The sequence below is a fragment of the Typha angustifolia genome, chromosome 12 (assembly GCF_048772165.1).
Source record: "Typha angustifolia cultivar Huaian chromosome 12, ASM4877216v1, whole genome shotgun sequence".
NCBI classification, from domain to species: Eukaryota; Viridiplantae; Streptophyta; class Magnoliopsida; order Poales; family Typhaceae; genus Typha; species Typha angustifolia.
Genome location: NC_133250.1, coordinates 7,289,152 through 7,314,204, shown reverse-complemented (window position 1 = coordinate 7,314,204; position 25,053 = coordinate 7,289,152). Strand labels below are relative to the sequence as shown.

Here is a 25,053-nt window from a genome sequence, read left to right as displayed (position 1 = left end):
TTAGTTGTAAGCGCTTCTCAGCATCTGTAGTCCTTCCTCTGACAGTTGCCCATTAGCGTCTAGTTCTTCCAAGTCAGCCAGCTGTGCGTTGGTATCCTTCAGTCTTCTTTCCACACACCCTACAGCCGTACGGCTCCACCTCCGCAGGCTTCGCCGCATATCACTGATGTGGTGCATGAAGGCGTGCATAGGGTTGCCACCTGCCCACCTCTTCCATATGTCTTCAACAATTTTTTGACATTCCACGTACTCCATCCAGTAGAGTTCAAACCTGAAAGGCCTTCTCACTTTTGCTTCGGTTAGCGGCACGTTGAGGAGCGGCGCATGATCCGAAGCAGCTCTATCCAAGTGCTGGACTTTGCAAGCCGGGTTAGCGCTTACCCACTCCGTGTTCCCCAGGGCCCTGTCAAGGCGTATCCACATTCGGCGTTCGCCCGTTTGGTTGTTGCACCAGGTGTAGGGGATTCCTTCATAGCCCAAGTCGCACAACCCCGCGTCATCCACGAACTTCACAAAAGCTTTGCACTTAGGCCCTAGCTCCACCCCACCACTGCATCTCTTCTCTTGTGGAAAAAGAAATGCATTGAAGTCTCCTGTCAGCACCCACGGCGTTTATCGTAGCCATGGATAGTAGCTCCTCCCACAGCTCCTTCTGTGTGTCGAGGTGGGTACTGGCATATACCATTGTCCGGATCCATGTTTGCCCGGTCTGTAGGGTGACGGTGAGATGCACCGCGTATCTAGAAATATGTGGCGAAGGAACAGAAAAATATGTGACGAAGAGCTGATCTGGAAATATGTAACAGACTTTCCTCACGCAGGATTGTATGCCGTACCGAAAGCAGGAATTCATTACTACCTCTACTCGGCAAATAGTGATACGTTAATCCTTTTCACATTCCAATATCCCAATTTTCTGTTCTAACCTCCTCTCTCCTTTTTCCCCCCTTCCCCAATCTCCAAGGACCTCGACCCCCCGAAACCCTAGCAATGGCGGTCGCGTCTCTCCGTCGAATCCCCCTTCTCCGATCTCATCCTTCCCTTTCCCTGCTCTCCAAGCATTTCTCCACCTCCTCTTCCCCTTCCCCCGCCACTTCCTCCTCCAAGAAGGTCGCCGATCGCATCGTCAAGTTCTCCGCCATCGACTTCGACGGAAAGCTGCACGAAGTCGTCGGCCTCTCTGGTCAAACCCTTCTCCGAGCTCTCGCCAACACTGGCCTCATCGATCCGGCCTCTCACCGCTTGGAGGAGATCGACGCCTGCTCCGCCACGTGCGAGGTACATATCGCGCAGGAGTGGCTCGACAAGCTTCCACCTCCGTCCTACGACGAGCAGTACATGCTCACGCGCAGCTCACGGAATCGGATTCTCAATAAGCACGCGAGGCTCGGGTGCCAGGTCGTGCTCGAGCAGGATCACCAAGGTATGGTTGTTGCACTTCCAGAGCCCAAGCCCTGGGATACCCCGTGAGATTTGCGGGGTTGGTAGTATGGATCTGTGATCTCGAGGAAAACGGGATCTTGTTAAGGGGAAAGTTGGGATTTTTACGTGTTTTGAAACTGAGAATAATGATGGATAATACTTGATTAAATTATCCTCTCTTTTCTTTCTTTTTTGTTCTGGTACATGCTTTCTATTGACTAGAATTTATGGAAATGACAATTTGCGATTCAAGTTGTGTATAAGCTCCCTTTGGTGGGATTGATTAGACTAGACGAGTTGTTTCTCGTGATAATGGGAAGAGATATGTGATCTTGATGCTTGTTTACTTGAGAATTGCGTTATTATCTTATGCTTATTAGATCTTGGGAAAAGAAAGTTTGGCGTGAGCTTATTACTTTATACTGTGGCTCTCTGGGATGACATTTCCTCTTTGTTCATATCTCAATATGTCATTGTGAGATCTTGTAGTTGCAAATATTATAGGTTAAGCCTGCGGGGCTGCATTCTAATTTTAACATAGTATATAGTTTTATTTCTAATTAGCTTTCTAGCAGGTATCTATATAGATGATCTTTTCTTGGTGTTGATGGTCATCCAATCTGTAAACATGTGTTTGTTTGTAGACTAGTTAGAGATTTAATGTTTTTCTGGGCATAATCAAGCAAAACAGTATATATATATATATATATATATATATTGTGAAGCTTGAAATGGTCAAGCATATGAAGAATAAATTTAGGAATGGTGAATGGTCAGCCAATCGGATCTCTAGATTTTTAATTTTAGTAAATGATTAACTTGGAGAAGCGGCTGTGATTCGTCAGTAATGCAATGGGAACAGCTGCTGATGTTGAGGAGGTTTATATTAAAAGAGATCAAGGGAAAAAGCATGACACATTGTGTGATCTCGCAAGAAGGGCTTCCTATCGATTGAAGTGATGATGATGTACAGATTGACATGATTGCTTGCTTCATAGGATTTCATATTTGTGTGTATTTATAGACATGCGGATGCTTATAACTAGATTATATACTGTTAGAGATCAATGGATCAATATATGTGTAGGTCCAAGAACTAAGGTGAGAGTACTTCACTACTTTTAATCTGAGATAGGAAAGTTTCACATGCACATAAAATTACTAGTTACAAGCATCTTTTATTCATAGTTATTTTATATAAGACTTAGGGAAAAAGCTTTTACAAATCCTAAGAAACAAACCAACTGAAGGTAGCATTTTGAGTATTTGACACATCATGCTAGGAATTAGAAGAAAAGGTATCGGAAAGAAAATCTAGAAAGAGGGAAACAACATAATTGCCCCTAAGTTTTGGGTTTCCTTTTCCATCTGTAGGCAGTGATATTTCTTTAAAAGATCCTGTAGTGTTAAACATTCCCACGAATCACTTTCCTCCCCATCTTTGAGGATTTGATGGAGTGCCAACTGCCTTATTCAAAAGTAGAGCAGATTTGGGGACCTAATGTAACTAGGAATCTTTGGGATCACCTTTTTCTTGCTTTAATGGTGAAAATAGATTTACTTAGTGATGTAGGAATATAAACAGTGACCGAGCTTTTTCAAATTTTTAGTCTGATTATTTCTGTGGGGAACTTTGGGAGTTGTCTAGATTATTGGAAAATTTTCAGTAGTGTTATAAACTTGAAGTTGGAATATTTTAAGTGAAATATTAGGATTGTAAACTTGCTTTAGTTTTTGAGCAATTTTATTAGGAAGTTGTTTCAAGCTAGGTTTCTGAGATTCTGAAAACTGGCTTCTCAGGATTGAGTTGACAGTCACTTACCTAGTTACCTATCTTGTCAGCCTCCTTGTGTTTTGGTAGTTGTAAGGATCTCCAGTACTAATGGAATATTCATTGATACAATTCGGTGTTTTTAATGTCTCTGTTGCATATCTTCTTTATTATTGCTGATTTATAAGGCTAACTACAAATTAATGGTCGAGTGTACATGTAAATTGTGACTTTAGGCACTTATTTAATTCTTAATGTATATGGATCTGTAGTTAATAATAGTTGTATCCATTGTGGTGCAGATGTGCTTAATACATGCTTTACGTATAATGAGAAGTAAATAACCCTTCATGAAGATTATGTTTTCTTTTTTGGGAGGCAAATGAACTGACTATCCAAGGTAGTTATGCTGAATGTGACCTGTAACAAATCATGCAACATAATATATGAAGATTTTGTGATGATGCATTCTATGCTCTATCCTTTTCATTCTTTTCCTCGTCAGTAAGTGGGTTGGCCAACCTTCTAATTTGGCATAGCTAAGATGTTGGTGTTCTTGACATTGAATAATTTAGCCATTAGCTTAGTTATTTTGTGGTATTTGTGTTATGGATTTATATTACCACTGTTCTAGTAGTCAGCCAATATTTCCTTCCCGACAGGGTTTGAGAGGCTTCAATTCAAAGTCTTTAAGTCATAGGAGTCCAACCTTCCTGTAGTAGTATATCACTGTGACTCTTGCAAGTGATCCTTGAGTAGACAACAATAATGGCTAGGATTACTTTTGCATCCAAATGTGGAAAAGAAATCTATGATTATTGAATACTTGTGAGACTAATATGCTGAAATAGGATTTTTCTGTATTGTTGGATCAATTTTGGACAGGGAACAAGAATGCAATATATAATGGAAGCAGATGTTCAGATGAGTTGTTCTAAATATTAGTTGGGTTCAGATTGTGTTTGAGTTCTTGTATAAATTATAATTTCAAAAAGGATAGTATAGTTCCAGAGAGTTGGAATTCTGGCTGATGATATCTTTGAGGTTTAAAGGATAGCATAGTAATGGTGAATTTCTTAGAAGCATATGAATGTTGACATGCTTGATTCTCTTCATGTATTGTCCCCTTGGATTTAGATGTGCATATGCTTATAAATGTGGCTTCTTATGGCTTTATTGTTTAGCATTTACCTTTGATATTCATGGACATATTTTAAATACGACATGTTCCGTATTTGCAATTTTACTACAAGATTTCAGAGTAGCACTTTCCCATTTCTATGTATCTATGTAGGGGGTTTATTTATCATTTCTCTACACCAAGTCTTGTTATACTACTATTTTCTTGTGGAGTTGATTGATTTTTTCAGTGAATATGATGTGATTCAAGATTTTAAGTTTCAGAATTGGTGCTTCTTTTGTTTCCATTCGCATTTTTTACGAGATTATTACTTGCGAATGATTTGCTTAATTGTTGATATCAAAGGTGATCTCATCTCCGAGTCTGATCTCTCTTCTCTTATGCATTATGATGCTTGGTTGTAGATGTGTTAAGTGGTACTTTCATACCAGACGGTTGTAAACATTTCCCTGTTTTCTAAACATGGAAGAGCCGAGGAGGTGATCTTTTTCTGCATGTATACAGTTCTAAAATTTTCTTATTTTCATGCATACCCAACTAAGGCTGATATTGTCATTTTCTTTTCCTTTAAAAACATTAAATCATAGATACTCATCAAAATTCTTGTTCTTTTTTGCATGTATGTACCTCAGATATATTAAGATTTCATTCATCCAGTTAACTGTAGAAAAGAACCCAAAAAAAAAAGTTTATTATTACTTATTCTAAATCTAATTGCGTTCGCACTCAAATCATATTAGTTAGTTATTTGCTCCACGTTATTTGGGATTTGGATGTAAAGAAAGCATTTCTATAGTCTATATAATTTTAAGAAGTTAGTTCTGGAGTGATTTATTAATACATGAAGTTTCTCAGCAAAAGCGAGCGTGTAGGCTCGCAGTAATCTTCGAATTGCCTTCTGTTCTCGTCGGACGGCGGCGTTTGGGTAGAAGCTGTTGAAGGGCAACACCTCATTTGTTCATAGAACCAAGATTTTTTTTTTTTTTTTAAAGACAAAAGGAGGCCTCAACCCCCTTAATTGAAACATAAAAAACTCTGTTAACCTAATTTCTATCACTGAGATTAATATAAAGACATCCACCAACAGCATCTATAATTTCTAAAACAGCATAATTGTCCCCTAACCAAAGACTATCAGGAAGGCCAGAACCAACAAATAACGTCCCAAACAACACCACTCAACATCTACCACAACATCACAAATACAAAGTTTTGAGCAATTATACAAGCCAGCAGATAAGCAGACAGAGAATGAAATCAACAAAAAACAGAACCCAGCTGCATTGATGAAAACCAAACGCCTCCATCAATCTTTCAAAGTCACAGGTCATCCAGAGCTGCTCCTTGAGTCGGCCTTCGAGCCTGCTTAGCAGCGATCAAGATTCTTATTCGTCTATATAAATTTATGACAGAAATTTCCACAAGTATACAAAAATAAGATGGCAAATGAACTAATCATTTATTGAAATAAGAGTGTAAAGCCTATGATATCCTAATATTGGGACTCCCACTTTTTAGCAAAAGAAAAAATAAGAGGGAAAATGGATGAAAAAGAAAAGAAAAAAAGAGATGTCTGAGGGATCAAGTGCTTCATGTTAATCTGATACCCAGCTTGCTAGATATGGTGATGGATTGCAGGATTAAAGAAACTGAGGTAAATCCTCAGGTTCGAGAATTCATCCAGTCCAATAACGGTAACAATCCCCTCTGCCAACTGACGCAGAAACCATTATGTTGCTGAATAAGGCAGACGAGCATCTTAAGATTCCTACAGTTAGGTGCACTTGCATTTCCCTTTCATGAAGTTTGCAGTATTTTGATCTGAATCAACAGAGGGACCCTAATAGATGATCCTAACACTTGTTTTTGCCTTTAAAATCTGGTTGGAGGTTCACAAGTTCTGGCCCGTGTTTCCCTTCTATTTTGTGTCACAAGCTTCATCTGCTTCCATAGATTCTCATGAGAACCATATGCAGTCAATCCCTTCAGAGTGAGAGCTACAATACAATGGCTTGGCAATGGCTATCAGTGGTTGTGATCTCCATCCGCATTGATGCCCAGACATGGTCGAACCTCTTGAGCTTCATTGTTATGCGAGTGCGAAACACGTCAGCCCATGGCTCTTTATCTTGCCTCAGGCTCATATCACAAGGAACTGTGAAACTGACCCAGCATGTACAAGCACAAAATTTGTATTAGATGATTGAATAATTTAGACAAACTTTGTAGAACATCAGAATGTTTTCCTTTAAGATTAATATGTTCAATATAAGTACAAAGTACAAACAATGTTTTGGTAGATGAAGAAATAGAGGAGCTGCTAATTGAGTATCTGATGATTTTAGATAACTTACAGTAGTACATTTACTTGTACACAGAGTAGCATTGATAATTTTAGATAACTTACTGTGTCAACCACGATTTGCATCCCTACAGTACTTGGAGACTCAACTTAGATGCTTGTTTTTTATGTTTTAGGAGTTGAAGTAATGTCATGCAAAGAGAAGTATAACTGCAACTAAATGGGACTGCAAGTGTGAAGTTTAATGTTAAAAGGCAACAACAACATTCTTTCACTTAGTTTTGCTTCATAACCCCTGGCAATTTTATTAGAAGAAGCAGATTATATGTCTGTAAGCAAATCTGAAGTTCTTATTCGCCAAAGAAAGAATTTATTGTGAAAAAAAAGATAGCTCACCTCATAAGTTCATCTTCAAAATTTCTTGAGTCAGACTTCCGATTTCTGCAAGAGTCGCATATTATGGCAATTGTTTAAGAAGACCCTTCAGACATAAAAGTCCTCTGAATAAGAAACCGGAAATGTCAAACCTGGAAACAAAAACTTTGAAGATACGGAGAGATTGGGTTGAGAGATTTCGCATTGCTTGCTCAGCATTCTTCTTGCTAAACAAATATGTTACTGGATAACCTAGAAGCCACCTACAGAAAATAGAGCACTAAGTGCCTCGTAGGTACTTGATTAAATAAAAGATGCATGCTTGTCAATGCTGTTGCTTCATTAGCATCATAAGCAATAGGATATCCATATTAGTCAGACACCAAAGAGTAAAGAGAAAACAGATGACCCTCACACTTAAATATGATAACATCAAACAGGCATTTTCAGTGACTCAGTTAGCACTCCATGTGTAATATTATGGAGTTTGGTGACACTAATAATATTCTTAGCACACTTCTTGTTTTTCATCAGAGAAGTTTCCAGCCGATCCGATTCATATAATGCATATTGCAAAACTAAAAGCCAATAAAGTAGTGGTTATTAGGTGGCAGAAATTACCCATTTAATGATGCGAGAGTGATCTGAGTATCCTGTAGGAAATCAAGAAGATCAATAGCCTCAGAGGCTCGCTCAAGCTCACCACTGCAACTTACATCAACAGTCTTACATTTTGATGGTTTCTTGTTAAGAGTTGCCATGGGAGGTTGCACCGACGATAGATCTTTGCTGGCCTCAAAAGGAAATGTTGATGAAAATAAATTTTGCATCTTGGCAAATTCTGATGCAATTTCCTTTTCTTCTACACATGACAGCATCTGTCAAATTAATCTGTCAGTGATATAAAACTAAAAAGAGATAGTCTTTCTCTCTTTTCCCCTAGCTGCTTTAAAGGAAAGATGAGAAGCACCTTTGGAGGGTTTTGCTCAAGATCCACCAAAAGGAGTTGTTGCTGCGAGCTAAGACTTGATGATACATGCTCAGCAAGTGTTTTTACATGAGTTATGTAAGCAGTGTCTTCTATGACCATTACTCTTAGTGGATGTAAAATGACAGATTCCTGCAAATAACTCATCATCTTAATAAAAATGATTTCCAAACCCAAAAAGAAATCCCGATGATAATTTCAAAATTTACATGCACAAATTTCTCAAGCAATTTCCTGATGATATACATATACATTTAGAAACAGGCGATATCTGACTAAAAAGTTGATACGTCCCCTGCTGTTGGTGAAAATTAATTTGAGATTGGTTCTCATTTCCTAATCTGCAATAACTCCTCTGTCTAGATTGCATTAGTTGCAATCATCACTAATGGGAATATCAACTTGCTCTTATTCTGCAATATAATCCTAACTATGATCAGCATTTGATTTATAGAGAGCTGTCAGTTTCACCAAATTGAGCTCCTAAATTTCTGTAGAGCTTGCTCCAAGACTAGCATGGAAAGGACATATGTAAGTACTAAATACCTTTGGAAAATCGCCAAATAAAACAATAACTGAATATGATAATCATGAGAACCAACATGTAGGTTATATATTTAATTGTTGGTATCAGGGTCCAGACTTTCTGGTCTCATTAGCTTAGATCACCAGGATCATAGAAACTATGTTCACAACTTCACATGTGAGATAACCAAGATATTAAATGCTGATTACGTTCAAAGTCTGTAACCCGTCCTCATTTTTGCAGTAATAACCATCCAAGGGAGACATATATCAACCAGAAAAGGACAAGATTACCTAAAAGCACGAGATCACAAGCGGAAGTTCTTGACGAGAATATTAAGCTAAAAAAGAAACAAAAAACAAAGACCTTTTGAGCAATACAAAGTAGCGCGCAGAGATTCTCTTGAAGTTGGGGCATTGTTCCATCATAATCCACTAGCACTACAGGCCTTAGTCCGGTGCAAAGAAAAAGAATATCTGCCCAGTCAGAGAATATGTTAAAATTAGTTCTTCAAGTTAAATGGATGTTTAGATTACGCATAATATCAACTTAAAAAAGAAACTTCATCATCATCATTTTTTTAGGTAAACAAAATGACATGGTAAATTTTAACTTATATAAAGCAATAGAGTAGAAGATCACAAAAAAGGTGCAAAGCAACAGATTTATCATGTGTGGGAAGCCGAGAACCAGCATATAGACATGATATAAATAGACCCAATTGCGCATATCTTAGTATTCCATATCAAAGAAAAAAAAGCATGAACACGTCAACTGACTAGTACAAAGTGACGCCAGAATTCTAGGCCGCCAGAATTCTAGGCTAAGTACTCGGAGATCTTATGTGAACAAACTCCAATATTGAATTAAGGGCAGCACATTGTGGAACACATTTATAAGATTGAAATTAGTGTCACAGAAGTCTGAATAAGTCCCTAAAAAATATTCAATCAAGAAATGAAAACATTCAAGATAAAATAAAACTAAATAAATACAACAAAAATGATAGGCCGTAGGTGAAATTACAGTGTTGAGACTTCCCGTTGTCCCTGCAAATGTATCTGGAAACCATCCTAACACATCTAAATCAAGAAGCTCCTTGTAGCCACTAGCATAATTTCTAGGTGGCTATCGAGCTGTTACAATCCTTTCGGAATTGGTCGCAAATGCTCACCCAGGCAACTTCACCAAGAGATTCCACACAAAACTTTCGAATTTAGATGTCTGATTAGCTGGTAGGGGGACCTACTTAGTTTCTAATAAACCAAGGAGCAACCTTTACAAACGATTTCTACTCGGAACAAATTCCAAGAAAAATAGAAGATAGCAAAGGGAAAATTAGGAGCTGAAAGCATAACACCTAAACCTCTGTGTCCGCAATGGTCATAAACTGCTCGCTGAAATGACCAAATGAAAAATCAAATCATCAAGAAAAGCCATCGCCAGAATGCAACAGAATTTATCCCAAAACCACACATAAAACACCACGAAAAGAAATAGAAAACGAGACAGGGAAGAGGAGAGAACCGTTGAGGAGACGACGCTTGGAGGAAGGCTTGAGACGCCATCGTATGCGGGAGATGCAGGAGTCGACCACCCGAAGCATCTCCTCGTATGCGCTCGTCTCCTTCTCCTCCATCTCGCGATCTTTTCGATATGGACAACGGAAATGCGAGCACTTTCGCTCACTTCCTTTAAAATTGATTGAGCGAATTGAGTATTACTAGGTGGCAGGATAAAAATCGTAATAAATTAAGAGATAGAGGGAACTACTTGAGTAAATTGCAAAAGAAAAAAAAAAGATTTAAACTCTAATCAAATAACGCTTTTCATCGTGATTTTGCTCGACTTGATGTCTCTCACCTCCCTCCGATCACATCTAATTATGCTCTCTTTGCTAGAAGCTCCAATCTAAGTGTTTCTTCCCCTCCCTCTTGCTTAATTATAATCCGTGGCTTATTCAACACGAACTTATTAGCTAGAACCGTAACTGTTTGGGGTTGCTTAGAAGTGCAATTAGATAGAGTTAAAAACAATATTACTCTTCTCGAATCTAAAGAGCAAAACAACACATTATCTATGGATGACAACACTAGACTTGGTTGCCTCAATCGTAGATGCGTAGCTCTGGTTAGGCAGATTAACCTCAAGCGGCATAGCAAATCTAGAGCCACGTGGATAAAGGAGAGAGATAAGAATTCTCGTTTTTTCTATATCTAAAATTTATAGTAATAGAAACCTCATAACTAGCATTCACAATAATAGAAGGAAACTGTAACTAACCGTACTAAAGTGGAGAAAAAATTCATAAATTTTTATAAGGGGCTGTGGTGCGAGGAAGTCGAGGGGAACTTCCCTTTGGATCACTAGCCACCGATCCCTAGAATGGATAGGCTTAGCAACGATGATTTCATCAAGGGCATTGCTAAGACTGAGGTGAGAGAGGCTCTTAGATTGATGCCTAACAGAAAGGCCCTAGGCGTTAATGGTTGTCATGCTGAGTTTTACAAGAACTATTGGGACACTGTTGGCCACACTACGGTGGATGCTATGGTCTATTTTTAAATGATCGGTGATATTCAATGGACCTAATGTCAAACATTTATTACCCTTATTCTTAAGAATGACCACCCTATTAAGGTTGGCGACTTTAGGCCTATCTCACTTTGTAACGTGAATTATAGGATTTTGGTTAAGATTCTTGGAAACAAAATCAAGCCTCACTTACAATCCTTGGTGGGTTTTGAGTAAACAGTTTTTGTAGTTGGTAGGCATATCCATGATAATGTAGTCATCGCCTAGAAAATTTGGCACTCTATCAATTCCTCTAGGTCTGATGGTAGATATATTATGATTAAAGTGGACTTTGAGAAAGCCTATGATTATATTAAAAGGGAGGTAATCAAAAGTGTTATAACTAAGATAGGTTTTCCCAATATTTTTGTTAACTAGATTGTGGTTTGTTCGCAATTTTTCTACTTTCGCAATTCTGATTAATGGTTCTGCTTTCAAGTGGTTTGCGGGAAAAAGGGTTATCCGCCAAGGAGACGCCCCTTACCCTATCTTTTTATTATGGTCTCGAAAATTTTTACGATCCTTATAAAAGATGCTATTCTTAGTAATGATCTGAAGCCTTTTTACATTGGTGATCGTTTTGTTATTAGCCATTTAATGTATGTCGACGATTTGCTAATTGTGATGGATGGTTCTATTATGTCCTGCTCTTCGTTAATAAATTTTTTTTAAAATCTATGAAAGCATTACTAATTTGCGCATCAATAAGCAAAAATTTTAAATTTATTTTTTAAACAATTTTTCAGCTTCTATTAAGGAAGACGTCCTGCGCATCCTTAATATGCCAGCAGGGTCCTTTCATTTTAAATACCTACGAGTTAAAGTCTCCCCTAAACAGTTGGTAATCAAGGGATATAAGGATTTTCTCGCTCGAGTTAAAACCAAGTTAGTAGGTTGGAAGTATGCCTCACTTACTCAAGTAGGGTGTGTTACACTTATTAACTTAATACTCAACTCCATGCCGATTCACCTTCTATCCTCGACTTGGACCTCAATAGTTGTATTAAACCACATTACTAAACTGTTGTGAAAATTTCTCTAGGAAAAAGGCAAGCATAACGATAGCCTCCAACTTGTGGGTTGGGACAAAACTACCCTCCTACAACAGAAGGACGACCTAACTATTTGTGATCTGCGCAATATTTATTTGGCCCTTATGGCTAAGAAGGTTCTTTTTATCTTAAATCAATACTTTGAGCCTTGGGTGGATCTAATTTAGACAAAGTATATAACATTGCACCCTTGGAAAGGGTCTAGGTCAAGGCACCATGATTGGAACTAGAGTTTTTGGGAGTCAACTGAACAAATCAAATCAGGCCTTTACAAGTTGATTAAGAATAGGCGGGATACTAATCTATGATATAATCCTTAGCTTACCTCTTTACCCTTCAATTAGTGGCCTACTTATATAAATATGGATGTAATGGGCTATTTTAGATAAGTTTCTAATGTTATCACTCATAATACCTAGAATGAGGACATGATCCTAAACCTTTTTTGTCCCTCTCTTGGATAAAAAGTATTCGCCATTAACATCCCCATGGGAGAGGGTTTTGATCAATGGGTTCGGCCTCCTCATCCCCACAAGTTGGCTTTTGGCAAGTCTGTCTATTCCTTTATGCAGACCAACATATAGACTCTTTACCTATTTAGCATGGCTGAAAAAACAGCTACGGACGATGCACATCCCACCTAAGATCAAGGTGTTTCTTTGGGAGGTATATTTGGGATAGGTTGCCTACTTTTGATTATTTATCGACCATTAATCTTGGGCAACCTAATCTATACACTAACTGCAATCTCTTACCTGAAAATATCAATCACCTCTTCTATGACTATCGATTTTCTACTCCTCTTTGGGCCTTCGCTGAGGAGGCTTTTGCTACTTGCTTCAATCGTCAAAATTAAGTTATTAAGGATTGGTTAAACAAGGATAAAGGGTTAGCGCATAAGAGTAAAAATCTGCTTCGAGCAACGCTAACAATCCTTCACTAACAGATCGAGAAAAGGAGAAACGAGGTCGTGTTTAATATTGCCTTAATCCCCAACCTAAAGGTCTGAAACTCATCTATTAGCCTAGCTCTTGAATTCTCTAAACATGAAATTGGCCTCAGACCACTCTCTACAAGCTAGCCCAACAATCCGTTGGGAGCTCCCTCCTCCTGGGTGAGTGAAACTCAACATAGATGGGTCCTTCACAGGGCCTCTTGAGCGAGCAGATATAAGCTTTGTGATCTGCCACCCTAATGGGGTGCCTATCCTTGTAGGTGCTTGAAGCATAGTGGCGCACTCAACTCTTGGTACAAAAGTAGTTGCGGTCTAAAAAGGTCTAAAGGCACTAAAGAATTATTACTTTATTAATACCTGGATAAATACTTACTCCATAGTCCTAAAAAATATCCTGTGCAGAATCTACCAACCTTCATAGGCACTGGACAAACACTTTTTTCTTTTTAATGCTTATCAAAATGTAAAAGTCACCCATGTGTAAAAAGAAGCCAATAGAAGTACTGCTTGGCTTACCAACACAGAGAGGACTTCCAAGTTTGGTTGCACTCGGGTTGGGGAGATCTCCAGCCCCTTGCTCCAGTTTTTGCACTCCCACCTCAATGACTGCCTTCTGTAATCGCAACACTTGATTTATAAACATCTTTCCCTTTTTTTAAAAAAAAAATTGATGTGGGCTGATCTTGTTGTACAAAGAACGGTTTAAGCAGGCTGTCAAATACCCATGAGCAGAAGATTACGTACACCATAATTTGATGGCTCCACTGATAGTTTGAACCATAGCGAGATAAAATGATAAAAGTTAAAAGTTTGATCAGATAATTTGATTTCGAGAATAACCAGAGGGGATAATTTGTTATCTATCTTAGATTAGACTAGTAATATTATAAGCATAACAACAAGAAACATCATCAAACAGATCAGATCAGATCAGATCAGATCATCATGAAAGAGGGCAATCATCTTAAAACTTGGTATCTTGAACAAAGGCATAACTCTCAGCTCACTCCTTCGATAGAAGAGGAATTACATTGCACCAGATAAAAAAAGAGAGGAGCTACTACTACTCCCTTATTTACATCTTTTCTTAGAACCAAACACTGGAAGCTACCATGACTTCTCAGGAGCTCAATTCACATTCACTTCCAATGGGGTTGACGGGAAGTGACTGAATACTAGTGCAGGTTGGAATGACAAGAGTTAAAAGGCCCAAGAGCTTTGCAGTCCGGTAAACAAAAGCTCTCAGAAGTTTAGTAGAAGGGGACGTGATGGTCTTCATATCTGCAAAGAAGTGAAAGATGGGAAGTTTTAATTAATTATATATATGCAAAGTTAGTATCATATGTATATTTTAAGTAGCTTTATATGCATGTAAATTGACTGTGTCCAAAAGCTCAAAACTACAAACACCTAGGTTGCTTACTGCAATGAGATACTTTTTGAACAACTGACCACATAAATGAATCCTACAATCTCAAACGTAATCTTTCTATTCCATATTTTTTTTCTGGACCACAGACAAGACTGATGAGCATGTAAAACGTTGACTCACTTGGTACATTGTTATGAACCTGTGTTTCCTTAAGAAAGTAATACGTTGAATCACTTGTTATGAGGAGATGCATGTAGAATTTGAAACAACTGTTATCCCCTTAGAAGAGAAATCAGTGATTTGCATATGGCATAAAAAGTTTCCAAAGACCAAAACATTCATACTAACTAGCCATTTAGATAAACCATATTAAAATATCATGCCCATGTTCAATTTCCCGTATGGCTTTCTGTTGCGACACAGAGTAAAATATACTCTCTGTAGAACATGATTAACAGATGCCATTTAACATGTTATCAACTAAAACGTATCTTTTACAATTATATCTTCAAATGCAGAAAAAGTAAGTGAAATATGAATGAACTTATTCAAGAAAGTAAAGGAAAACTTAAAGAGTCTGAAAAGAACATAGTGCCAAGTTTTTGAGGATGTATATTCAATACTGCTTAAATAGACTATAAACTGTGTGCTAATGACCAATAAAACTAGCAAAGCCATCCAGAAAAAGTGTGTAAATAAATACTAGAGTTAAACTAATTTGCAACATGTTGTTGTATGTTGAACTAAAAATAGCTTTAAAAAAAGTACGACATTCTGCAAGAACTGAAATCTATCCAAACCAAGCAAAAAATCATTATTAAAGGTTCACCTGTCGCCGTCTTCGGCTTTGTATGAGGTAGCATGAACGTACCACAACGTAACATGGAAGAAGAAAACCCACAAACTGGAGAGTTACCTGAAGAATAAAGGAAATTCTCAATACATTTCAAGGAGAATTTTTTTTCTCAAAAGGCAAAAGCAAGAGTAGGTCAGATAAGGAAGCAATGGAAAACTTAAAAGTTTTATCCAATATAAAGAACAAAACTAACAACTTATAATTAATTAGTTTCAAACTAAAAAAATTGACATGTTAGACCTTCGTAAGATCCTTTCTTCATCCTTTAAAAGGGGAAAAAGGATCCTTTCTTCAAGGTTTTCTTTAATGCTAAAGTTCATCGAGAACTAGATCAGGAATTAAAATTCCAGAAAGATTGAGCAACAACCAGTCAGCAAACAAGATTACCTGTTTTCACCTTTTAGAAAAATGTATTTAGTAAAAGATGAACAGAATTCAATTACGATAAATATCCTTATACAGGTTCTAAAATTTCTTGCCCTTGAAGTTCAAATGAAATTTAATCTGGTGCAGAGATTGTAAATCTACTTGCATATAGTTTAACTGCATAAATGGTTGACAAAGAATGTGACTGCATCTTAATTAATATAGAACATATCCACCATGGAAAATAATAACTTTAAGAAGTTATTTATATCCATTCGTGCAGCAAAGCTTGGTTAGGCATCCTACTCCTAACTAATCTTATGCAAGATAATCAGCATAAACAATTAATACCCGCAACTATTGTTATACCAGTGCTTAACTTTCTGACATGAATGTCTCAAAATCCGGAAAAGGTATAATAATCTTACATTAAAGAGAGCTGATATATCCTGCAGCATACCAATATCCCTTGTGACCATAAGCATATGGTGTACAAGCAAAAGCAGCATTGACTGTAAAAACCAATAGATAATATTCAGGCTTCCATACAAGATGAGTGTGTATAAATGTAAGATAAGAATGATATTTTAGCATACAACGAGAGCAACAGAGCGGCAACAAGCAACACCACTTGAACTTGCAGCTGCATAATCTTCATACTCAGCTTGTAGAAACTCCTGCTCTGCAACAGCGATGGCTAGAAAATGGGAATCACGAAGATCAATCCGTGTCCCCCAGCTTTGTCTATTAAGAATAAACAATAATTAGGGCCACTTGGAAACAGAATCTTGAAAAAAAAATTTAAAGGTAGGAAACAAAATCAATTTCAGTTGGATGGCAAACTGATGTCACAGCAAGTATGAGAAATTAGTTGAAAATTGAAATGATTAAACTTGAAAAGGTAAAAATCATCTCTTCCCTAAGGGGATATTAAATAACTATTACATAAGATTACAGAATAGAGCAAAAAACTTGTGAAAACGAAATAGATTGATGCAACAAAAGAATCCTTATTCAGAGTTATCTTGATTCTAAATAACAAGAGAAAAAAAGTCAAAGATAGTGCAAAATTTGGAAAAGAGAACATTCATTTATACCTTAAAACTTCACCATTCTTTCCTAATTCCTAGCATAACTAAAGCAAATATGCAAAGCAAGAACGAAGAAGATATGTCTACCCACTTAAAAGGGATAAAAAGAAGGGAGTCCAAAGCATGATGCTCCTACAGTCCTACTTACTCGTGCAAGATTGTAACCTACATTTATGAAAAAGATACTTGACACAATTCCACTAAAATTTCTGACAATCCTTTATTATCCTCCAAAAAACATACATTGAAGAATCTCCACGAGTGAGAATTTTATCAGTTAACACTACAAAATAAATTTGGCGAACACCAGGTGTAATCAGTTTACTTGACGAATCACAATCAACATAAAAGTATTAAGATCTGATGTATCACGTAAGCCTGTGAGTGGTTGGACCAGCTTGTGACCTAAACCAAGCTAGAATAAATTCTCAGTCAACAGATTAGGCATGTTTCTACCTTCCGGAAATTTCCAAAAACTTAGTAAAATTTTGGAAGTTGTATAATTAAATAAAACCCAGACATGGTGTGGGTCAAACATCTGGTTCCATAATTCTAGTTACCTAACCTAGTCTCACCCCATCCATAATCAATTAAAACCCAGAAATTGTGGGGGTCAAACACCTGGTTCCATAATTCTAGTTACCTAACCTAGTCCCATCCCATCCAATCTGCAAAACCCATCCCATATAATGCAGACTTCTGTCCTTCCCGGTTCTTCCATAACAAGTTAATATGACTTCTATTCCAGTCCAAAACCAGCAGGATTTATCATTGTATACCTTTTGAGGCCCTTCAATGCAATCACAATGTTTCAAAGGGGCTTTTGCAATTTAATTGCATTTTCAGATCTTCGATTTAGCATGTAAATCTGAGTACATATATTTTATATAATCGATACACATTTTGTTACAATAAGTGCACACAATTTACATATATGATGCACACTAGAGTCTCTTATTACAAATTAAAAAATCAAATATAATTAAATTGCAAAAGTCTTGTATTTCAAGATTTAAAATGCATAAAAATTTGAATAGCCTATGCAATTTTTACAGGATTTCTGTGCACCAAGAAATTTAGCAGCTATTAACCTTTCGAGACCCTTCAGAGGAATCATATTGTTATGGCTTAATATGCAAGTACACTATACAAATTTTTGAGAATTTCTTTCTTATCTAGCCTGCATAGTGCATTATATGTAATTTAACTAGATAGTAGAATGTATATAAACATTCTCCAACAAAAGTAATTTTATAAGCATCATGTGGATGTAAATCAAAGTTTAATCAGCTCTATATATCTGCAGTGGCTCTCCTTACAGGAAAGACATCATTATTAAGCATCATATGGATGTAAAGCAAAGTTTAATCAGCTCTATATATCTGCAGCGGCTCTCCTTACAGGAAAGACATCATTATTAAGAAGAAGAAGAAGAAGCAGAAGAAGAAGAAGATAATAATCCTATACGGACACATATATGAACATACTCAGATATGCAGATAGCAAGTTTTTATTACCCAGACACAGTCATAAGTCTTAGATTTTAACTGAAGATTTACTTGTTCCAATACAAAGTGGCATCATCTGGTCTTCTTTAGGCAATTTGTGGCATTGCATGATAAAGCAGAGAGAACCTCCCCACCTTGAGAATTACATTGAATAGGCGAACAAAAGGAGACATGCTATAAAACATAGAATATGATCATAAAGCTCTAGATATGCTTAATACTCACGGAAGGCTTAAACGCTGAAAATTCTGTATGATACAGAAAGTAATCAGTTGCTTTTGCCTTTACAAATGATTCACATGTAACTAGGGTGTGCAATCAGACGAAAGTTAAACTGTAATGAAAGTTCAGACAAACGAAATTGATGAGATTTCATGGAGTACCTTATATCCATAGCCATAACATCAGAACCAGATCTGATTCGGGGGAGGGAGTAGTTCGGTGCATAGACCTGTTACAGGAGCAAGTTTAATAAATTTCACTATTCATTTAACCGATCAAGCAAGAGACCTCATTCAGAATCTTGATAATTCTCAATTGATAACTAAAAATATGTTAATTACCTTCTACTTAATTAGGAAACTGGACTAACCTTCAATCAATTGATATATTTTGCTTAGCAGGATATTATATTGACATGTATATCAATGAAAAAGTACAAGAAACAAGATATGCACAAGACACATCCAAATATTTAGAAAATGAAGCAGTTCTGATATGGAGACAATTTCAAAAGAAATTTATGGAAATAAAGGCCATGATATCATCTGCATTCCCATATTATGGTATGATGGCCTCTCATCATATCAAGATCAAGTTTCAAATCCAATGAATCTGTTGCTATGTAATGGGGTCATAATAGGGAACCAAGAGGCTAAGCAACTACCTAGTCTTATTGGGACATTACAATCTTACTTTCAATAATGATGCTTTCAAAAATTATGAATATAACCAGAGTTCGCCAGATCAGCCAAACCCGATCCCAATTCAGGCTCGATCCAAACTCTCACTCCTTCTCACTCTCTCTCTCTCTCTCTCCTTATCATATAGCCATTATTTTTCTTACGAAAAGATCTATTTTTTTCTCCTTACCATATAGCCATTGCTTTTCTTACGGAGAGATTTAGCTCTAGTGAACTCCGGTATGTAATTTTTAAATTTTATTTCTTTATTTATCTCTCAGTTTTTTAATTTTTTCTGCTCTCTATCTTTTTTTTTTCTTCTTCTTCACTACACCATAGCTTTTCTTTCTTTCGTTTAGTTTTCTTCCACTCGCTGATCTCTTATTCTTTTCAGTTTTCACTACACAATAGTTTTTCTTTCTTTATTTTCTTATTTTTTTATCATTTTTTCTTACTTTTAAAAAAAAATTGTATTTCTAAATAATATTTAGAATTTACGTAATTAAAAATAGTCCTATCCAATCTGGCCGACCGATACGGCCAATCCTATCATTTTTTTCGAAAGACCGATCCTGATCTTGATCCTGATTTTCTAAACCTTGAGTATAACTGATATTCTTATTATGGATGGTTATGCCAACCAGCATGAGGCGTACCGGTCGGCACTTGTTGTGCCGGCAGCTTACCAGCACGTGACATGAGGGGAGCCGCATAGCACCACTTCTAATAGCTTCACCTCTCGCCATCAACCTCGTCGTCAAACTTGCCATCATCAATTGCCGCTCGCCGTCGCCCGGATCCAAATCCGAAACTTAAGTTTTTAACCAATAACCCACCCCCCTCTCTCTATCTCTCTATCTTTCTTCCTCCCTCTCTCGAGTAGGGCACCTAGTGCGAGCTCAGGCGACAGTGAACACAAGCGGCAATCGGCGACGGTAAAGGTGAGTATCCCGAACCTTTTTCTCTCCTTCTCTTACGGCATGTGTCGTGCCGTGCCGTGCCGGCCGGTGGTTAGCACAATCCGTGTATGTGGCACGGCCATCATTAGTTCTTATTATTATCATCTATTTATTTGTAGTTTCAAGCTATTGATAACTTCAATAACATTCTTTTGCTTAAGATTTGTTGCTTAGTATGAAATGTTTCTTAAAATATGACAATATGTTAAGGCCTACATTAAGCTCAGGTCACCTCTTGTATAATATTAGATCACAGGACCCTTTTCCATTACTATTGAACAAATAGTTGAAGGATAACTAGTGTTTCACATTTTTCACCTAACAAAAAGAATTTCTCTTCTAAACTAAGATCTGTCATACACTATATCAAAAAAAAATTCAGCAAAAGAGCTATAGTAATGTTGTTACAGTGCTTTCATAAGTTTACCAGTTACATAATTATAAGAGGAAAAATTAGGGAATAGAGAGAGGGGCAACATATAGCCAACCTGGTTGCAGATTTCACAAATGATATTCCCTTTTTTGTTGCACCATCTTTGAATACATTTCCGATGGGCAAACTGCAATTCAATGATGTAGTAATCAGTCAACAGGTTATCCACACTACACCTCCCTCTCCATAATATATGGAAGCAAAAGAAAACTAGCATAAAGAACCACAACACACACACACACATATATATACACACGGACCTTAAAAGACAAAAATCAACACAAAAAGCTTATACATAGAACATTGGATTTATAACTATGAAATCCACAAATAAAAGGATTAAGGATCTAACAGTATTGGTTAGACAACGAAGAAAGTAAATAAGGACAGCAGCACGAATAAATACAGGAAGAAAGGATTCTTAATACATTCGAGGAGAAATGACAGACACATTAGCAAAGAGGTTTACATAACACAACATTATTGCACCAAGTCATGCAGAAATAGTTGGCAAATAAGAAATGAGATAATATATTTTCCAAAAAAAGGAGAAGCACAAAAATGAATTGTGTAGTTATCTAGGTTCATATACTCACTTGTAGCCTTTGTACCTAAATAATCAAGATACCATCTCAAAACTCCGTTTTAACACCAGCCATCTAACGCATCGCAGCCATTCTTATTTGCCTCATACACATGTCAACCTTATCATCTTTTTTTTTATAATCCTTTGACTATCCAATGACAATAGAACTAAAAGTCTACAATTCCCCAAATGCATGTTGCGTAATTCGTGTTTCATCTAAATGCCACATCCCATGTTACTGTAAAGATGGAATACATGTTTGATCTTCCCAAACTTCTAAAACTACCTGTCACAACGCAAATGGAATTGAAGCAAAGACCACGGCCAAATGCCAACCTGATAAACTAATTGAACCAAACAGGAAACAGGGGACCTCAAAGAAACAAGTAAATAAATTCAAAAACTTACGGGCAAAGAAAAGAGGAAAAGCGAAAGCATGCATTGTAAATCACAACAAAGTTATCTACTTTTCAAGATCTTACAGCCCAAAGGCATGCATACTAATGTGACAATCCAACCGAGGAATTTATCCAAAATAAGAACAAAATTTACTTATGAACCGATGCTGTGAATCATTAACCACATACAAAAACCACTGAAAGTATTAAATAGAAAGGAAGAAACATTCTGAGAGGCATTATAAAAGCTCATAACCAACTAATCTTAAGTTAGTTTATAATAAGAGGAAAAAGTCAAGTATTCTTATCCAACATAGGAGCGCCATCCCTTTCAAAAATAGAAAAAGGAGGAAAAGATAGGGCTCCAGATAACTGCGATTCATAAAACAAGAACTCCAGATAAAAATAAAAGAAAAAAGAAACACATGCAAACCCAAATTGGCGAAATCCACACCACAACGCGACACCGGAAGTGACTACGAAGCAAATTATATTAAAAATAATTCGAGGAACAACTCATCTGCGAAAACTAAAGCCCACAAATCTTCGAAGAAGGCAAAAGAAAGTTCCATTTCCTTGTACCCAGAAGGATTTATGCCTAAAAACCTCAAATTACATGAAGGACACCAAAGCCCAAAGTGCATTAATCCGAAATTCTTAAAGAAAACGATGAAATCACGCCAATATAAGCAAGACCCAATTCACCAATCCAGAAAAGGAACCATCTTTTCCCCCAAAAAAGTGATCTTTATACTCTAATACATAAAAGAGAGTGCTAGAGAAAGAGCACGACCTTGAGGGTACCATTACAGGCGCAGGGGACCTCCATTTCGCTCTCCTCCCCTTCCTCCTGGCATATCCTGCACTCTATCACATCCCCTCCCTTCTTATTCTTCCTATCCATGCTCTTATTCTTCGCCGAATTGGCCTTCTTCTTGCTCTCCAAGCTCCCCTCCTCGCCTACTCTACTTTCCACCAGCGGCGGAGCACCGCATCCACCGCTCATGGAGTCAAAGCACGACGAGGCGATTATCCTATCGATTCCCACCATGAAACCGCCTCTCTCTCTCTCTCTCTCTCTCTCTCTCTCTCTCTCTCTCTGTGGCGTTGGGACTTGGGACAAATAGAAAACGACAAGGAGGGAGGAGGTTTAGAAAGGTCGAAGAGAGAGGAAAGTTTGGGAATACGACCAAAATGCCCCTACTACGGTTGGTTGATATTTCTGAATTCTCTGGGTCAGATACGGCCTCTTTATATCTATCCGACAAATGGATTCCACCACTGCATAAAATTCTTTTGCATCTTTTTTTTTACATTTTAAACCCTACCTTACACATTTATTTTTTTTGCATTAGTTACATCCCAACTATATTTCATTTTCACCAACTTCCCCTCCTTATTTATTTTTACAATTGACTCCTCAACCATCAATTGTCTTTGGTCATAAAAAATATTAAATAACTCTTCCACTCTATATTCTCTTTCTTTTTCTCTAAAATAAAAATATTATAATAAATTACTCTCAGTAATATTATTTTGATAATTTTAGAAGCATGGTTACCTAATTTCTATTTATGATAGTGACGACAAAGTGCTACGGTGGCATAATTACCTGTAAATCCTTTTTTAAAAAAAGGAAAAGCATAATTTAAAAGAATATGAAGATAGGGTTAGAAAATAAAAAAATCTATAATGTAGGGAGGTTTATGAAAATTTCCCACAAATATTCAACTAGCAGGTGATTAAGGGGCACTTTTAATCAATAATTAACACGGTAAGTGACTGAGAAAAGGGAAAGAAGAGTAATTAATACAGTAAGTGGCAGAAGGTTTATTTATTGATGAGAAAAATTAATAGCTAGGTCTATAATTGGTAGAGAGAAGTCAGCTTAAATGGGACAATATAGAGATTGGAAGGTGAGAGTTGGTTTGAGAATATAGTAGTTACATATTTATGGTTCTTGTTTGTATGTATAGACCCCTCTAAATTAATATATTTATTTTTTGACTGTCCAAATTTTATATTTGTTAGTACCTTTTAAAACCCATGGTTTTTTTTTTTAAATATCATATATTTTTTGCCTTTTTTTTATTAGTTATATTTGAGAAATATTCACGTAGAACAGAAACAAATATCTATGTAAAAATATAAAAATAAACATCAATATATATATAAGAAATTATTTCTCGCTAGCTCGCTCGTTTAAATTACGTGTATTTTATGATAAAAAGATATGTATCCGTTTAGTTTTAGAAGTTCAATTTTACTATTACTAAAATTTAAAAAAGAAATTTAAACAAATAGCAATATATATATATATATAGAGAGAGAGAGAGAGAGATAAATTGTCAACAATGTTAGGAGAGGAAAAGTTCTTACAATATGAATGATGAAGATACCCATTGTTTCTCTATTCTTCCTTCAAGAAAGGTTGCTAGTTTCATTAACAAGGAAGATGCAGGGAAGGTGAGGTTGTGGGCATAATTGTGATATGCTCACATGCATAATTTCTTCATGATTAGTTTAGGAATTCCATGAGAGAAAAAGTCTTTGTTTAGATATATCCAAAGGAACAGGTAGCCCTTGTAATAAACTAATAGGCCTCTTCTAGATCAATAATAAAGTCTTAACTAACTTATAAATCCTACCTCTTAATGCAAAGCTATGACATCTGACATCAGATCTCCACAACTACATGCTTATGTTTTATTATTATTTTTTTAATATTCTTTTCAAATGTAAGAGTTAGTAGGCTAGTGGATCCTTCTCTTTAAGAACAAATTAAAAGGTTAATTGCACGTAGACCCTCGAAAGTTTATATAAAAATAGGCAATAGTCCGAAGAATCTAAATATAATTATCTCTAAATATACCCAACTATCACTATAAACAGCATCCTTATCTTGAGAAACAAGAGTTGGTGCTTTTGAATTCAAGAGAGGAGGCATTGTGCAATGTTTGAAGAAGCAAATGTTTAGTTCAGGAGGAGAATTTTGTGTCCCAGAGAGTTGCTTTGATTAATTGCAGGATGGTACAGGAATTCCACAAGGGCTTCATTCATATATGGTGTTTGAATAATTAGAGAATGGTCTAAGAATATTAGGTGATGTATTATTGGCAGGTAGATGACATGCCCTGATTCTGGTCACCATCTCATAGTTGGACACTTGGAGGGCTAATTAGTTGATTTGGTCCATTCCTGCAATGTAGTCCTCTAAATGTTTAAATGACTGCTCACCATCTATTCAAGACTTAGATTATTTTCATTTATTGGCTGCTTCATAGGAGGGAAAATGAGTAAGTTAACCACTACTTGTCTGTCTACTGAATCAAAATACATAATAATAATAAAATATAGATCTAATACCATTTTAGAAAAGTAAAATTAGTCGCCCTAAAAACTTTGGGTATTAAGTAATAAATCAACAATGTATGTTATCCTAGTAAGATGACGCTTTCGTGGTGCAATAGCTAGGC

The 25,053-nt window shown here is 36.6% G+C and overlaps 4 protein-coding genes across 6 annotated transcripts; 1 reads left to right on the top strand and 3 right to left on the bottom strand.

Moving 5' to 3' along the window:
* Nucleotides 1-698, bottom strand: LOC140772045 (uncharacterized). Its single transcript, XM_073113932.1, has 2 exons — nt 683-698; nt 1-593 (listed from the first exon to the last, which is right to left on the bottom strand). Exons 1-2 carry the CDS (start codon nt 696-698, stop codon nt 1-3), a joined length of 609 nt encoding a protein of 202 aa, XP_072970033.1.
* A 208-nt stretch (nt 699-906) lies between these two features.
* Nucleotides 907-1,768, top strand: LOC140772086 (uncharacterized). The gene has a single exon (XM_073113974.1). The coding sequence runs from the start codon at nt 991-993 to the stop codon at nt 1,468-1,470; it is 480 nt and encodes a 159-aa protein (XP_072970075.1). The 5' UTR covers nt 907-990; the 3' UTR covers nt 1,471-1,768.
* A 3,658-nt stretch (nt 1,769-5,426) lies between these two features.
* Nucleotides 5,427-10,537, bottom strand: LOC140772087 (uncharacterized). Of its 3 annotated transcripts, none has more exons than XM_073113977.1 (8): nt 10,389-10,537; nt 10,053-10,217; nt 8,892-9,001; nt 7,982-8,131; nt 7,633-7,889; nt 7,164-7,274; nt 7,033-7,077; nt 5,427-6,497 (listed from the first exon to the last, which is right to left on the bottom strand). In XM_073113977.1, the coding sequence occupies exons 2-8, from the start codon at nt 10,162-10,164 to the stop codon at nt 6,332-6,334; spliced, it is 951 nt and encodes a 316-aa protein (XP_072970078.1). In that variant the 5' UTR covers nt 10,165-10,217; nt 10,389-10,537; the 3' UTR covers nt 5,427-6,331. The 3 variants fall into 3 exon arrangements, with proteins under 3 accessions (XP_072970078.1, XP_072970079.1, XP_072970080.1); XM_073113978.1 differs by having other exon boundaries at nt 10,053-10,248; nt 10,389-10,491; XM_073113979.1 differs by having other exon boundaries at nt 10,299-10,393.
* Nucleotides 10,538-14,049: 3,512 nt separating this feature from the next.
* Nucleotides 14,050-22,752, bottom strand: LOC140772683 (uncharacterized). Its single transcript, XM_073114865.1, has 7 exons — nt 22,371-22,752; nt 20,649-20,720; nt 18,683-18,750; nt 16,297-16,444; nt 16,129-16,212; nt 15,308-15,394; nt 14,050-14,387 (listed from the first exon to the last, which is right to left on the bottom strand). Exons 1-7 carry the CDS (start codon nt 22,626-22,628, stop codon nt 14,382-14,384), a joined length of 723 nt encoding a protein of 240 aa, XP_072970966.1. The 5' UTR covers nt 22,629-22,752; the 3' UTR covers nt 14,050-14,381.
* Between the last annotated feature and the right edge of the window lie 2,301 nt (nt 22,753-25,053).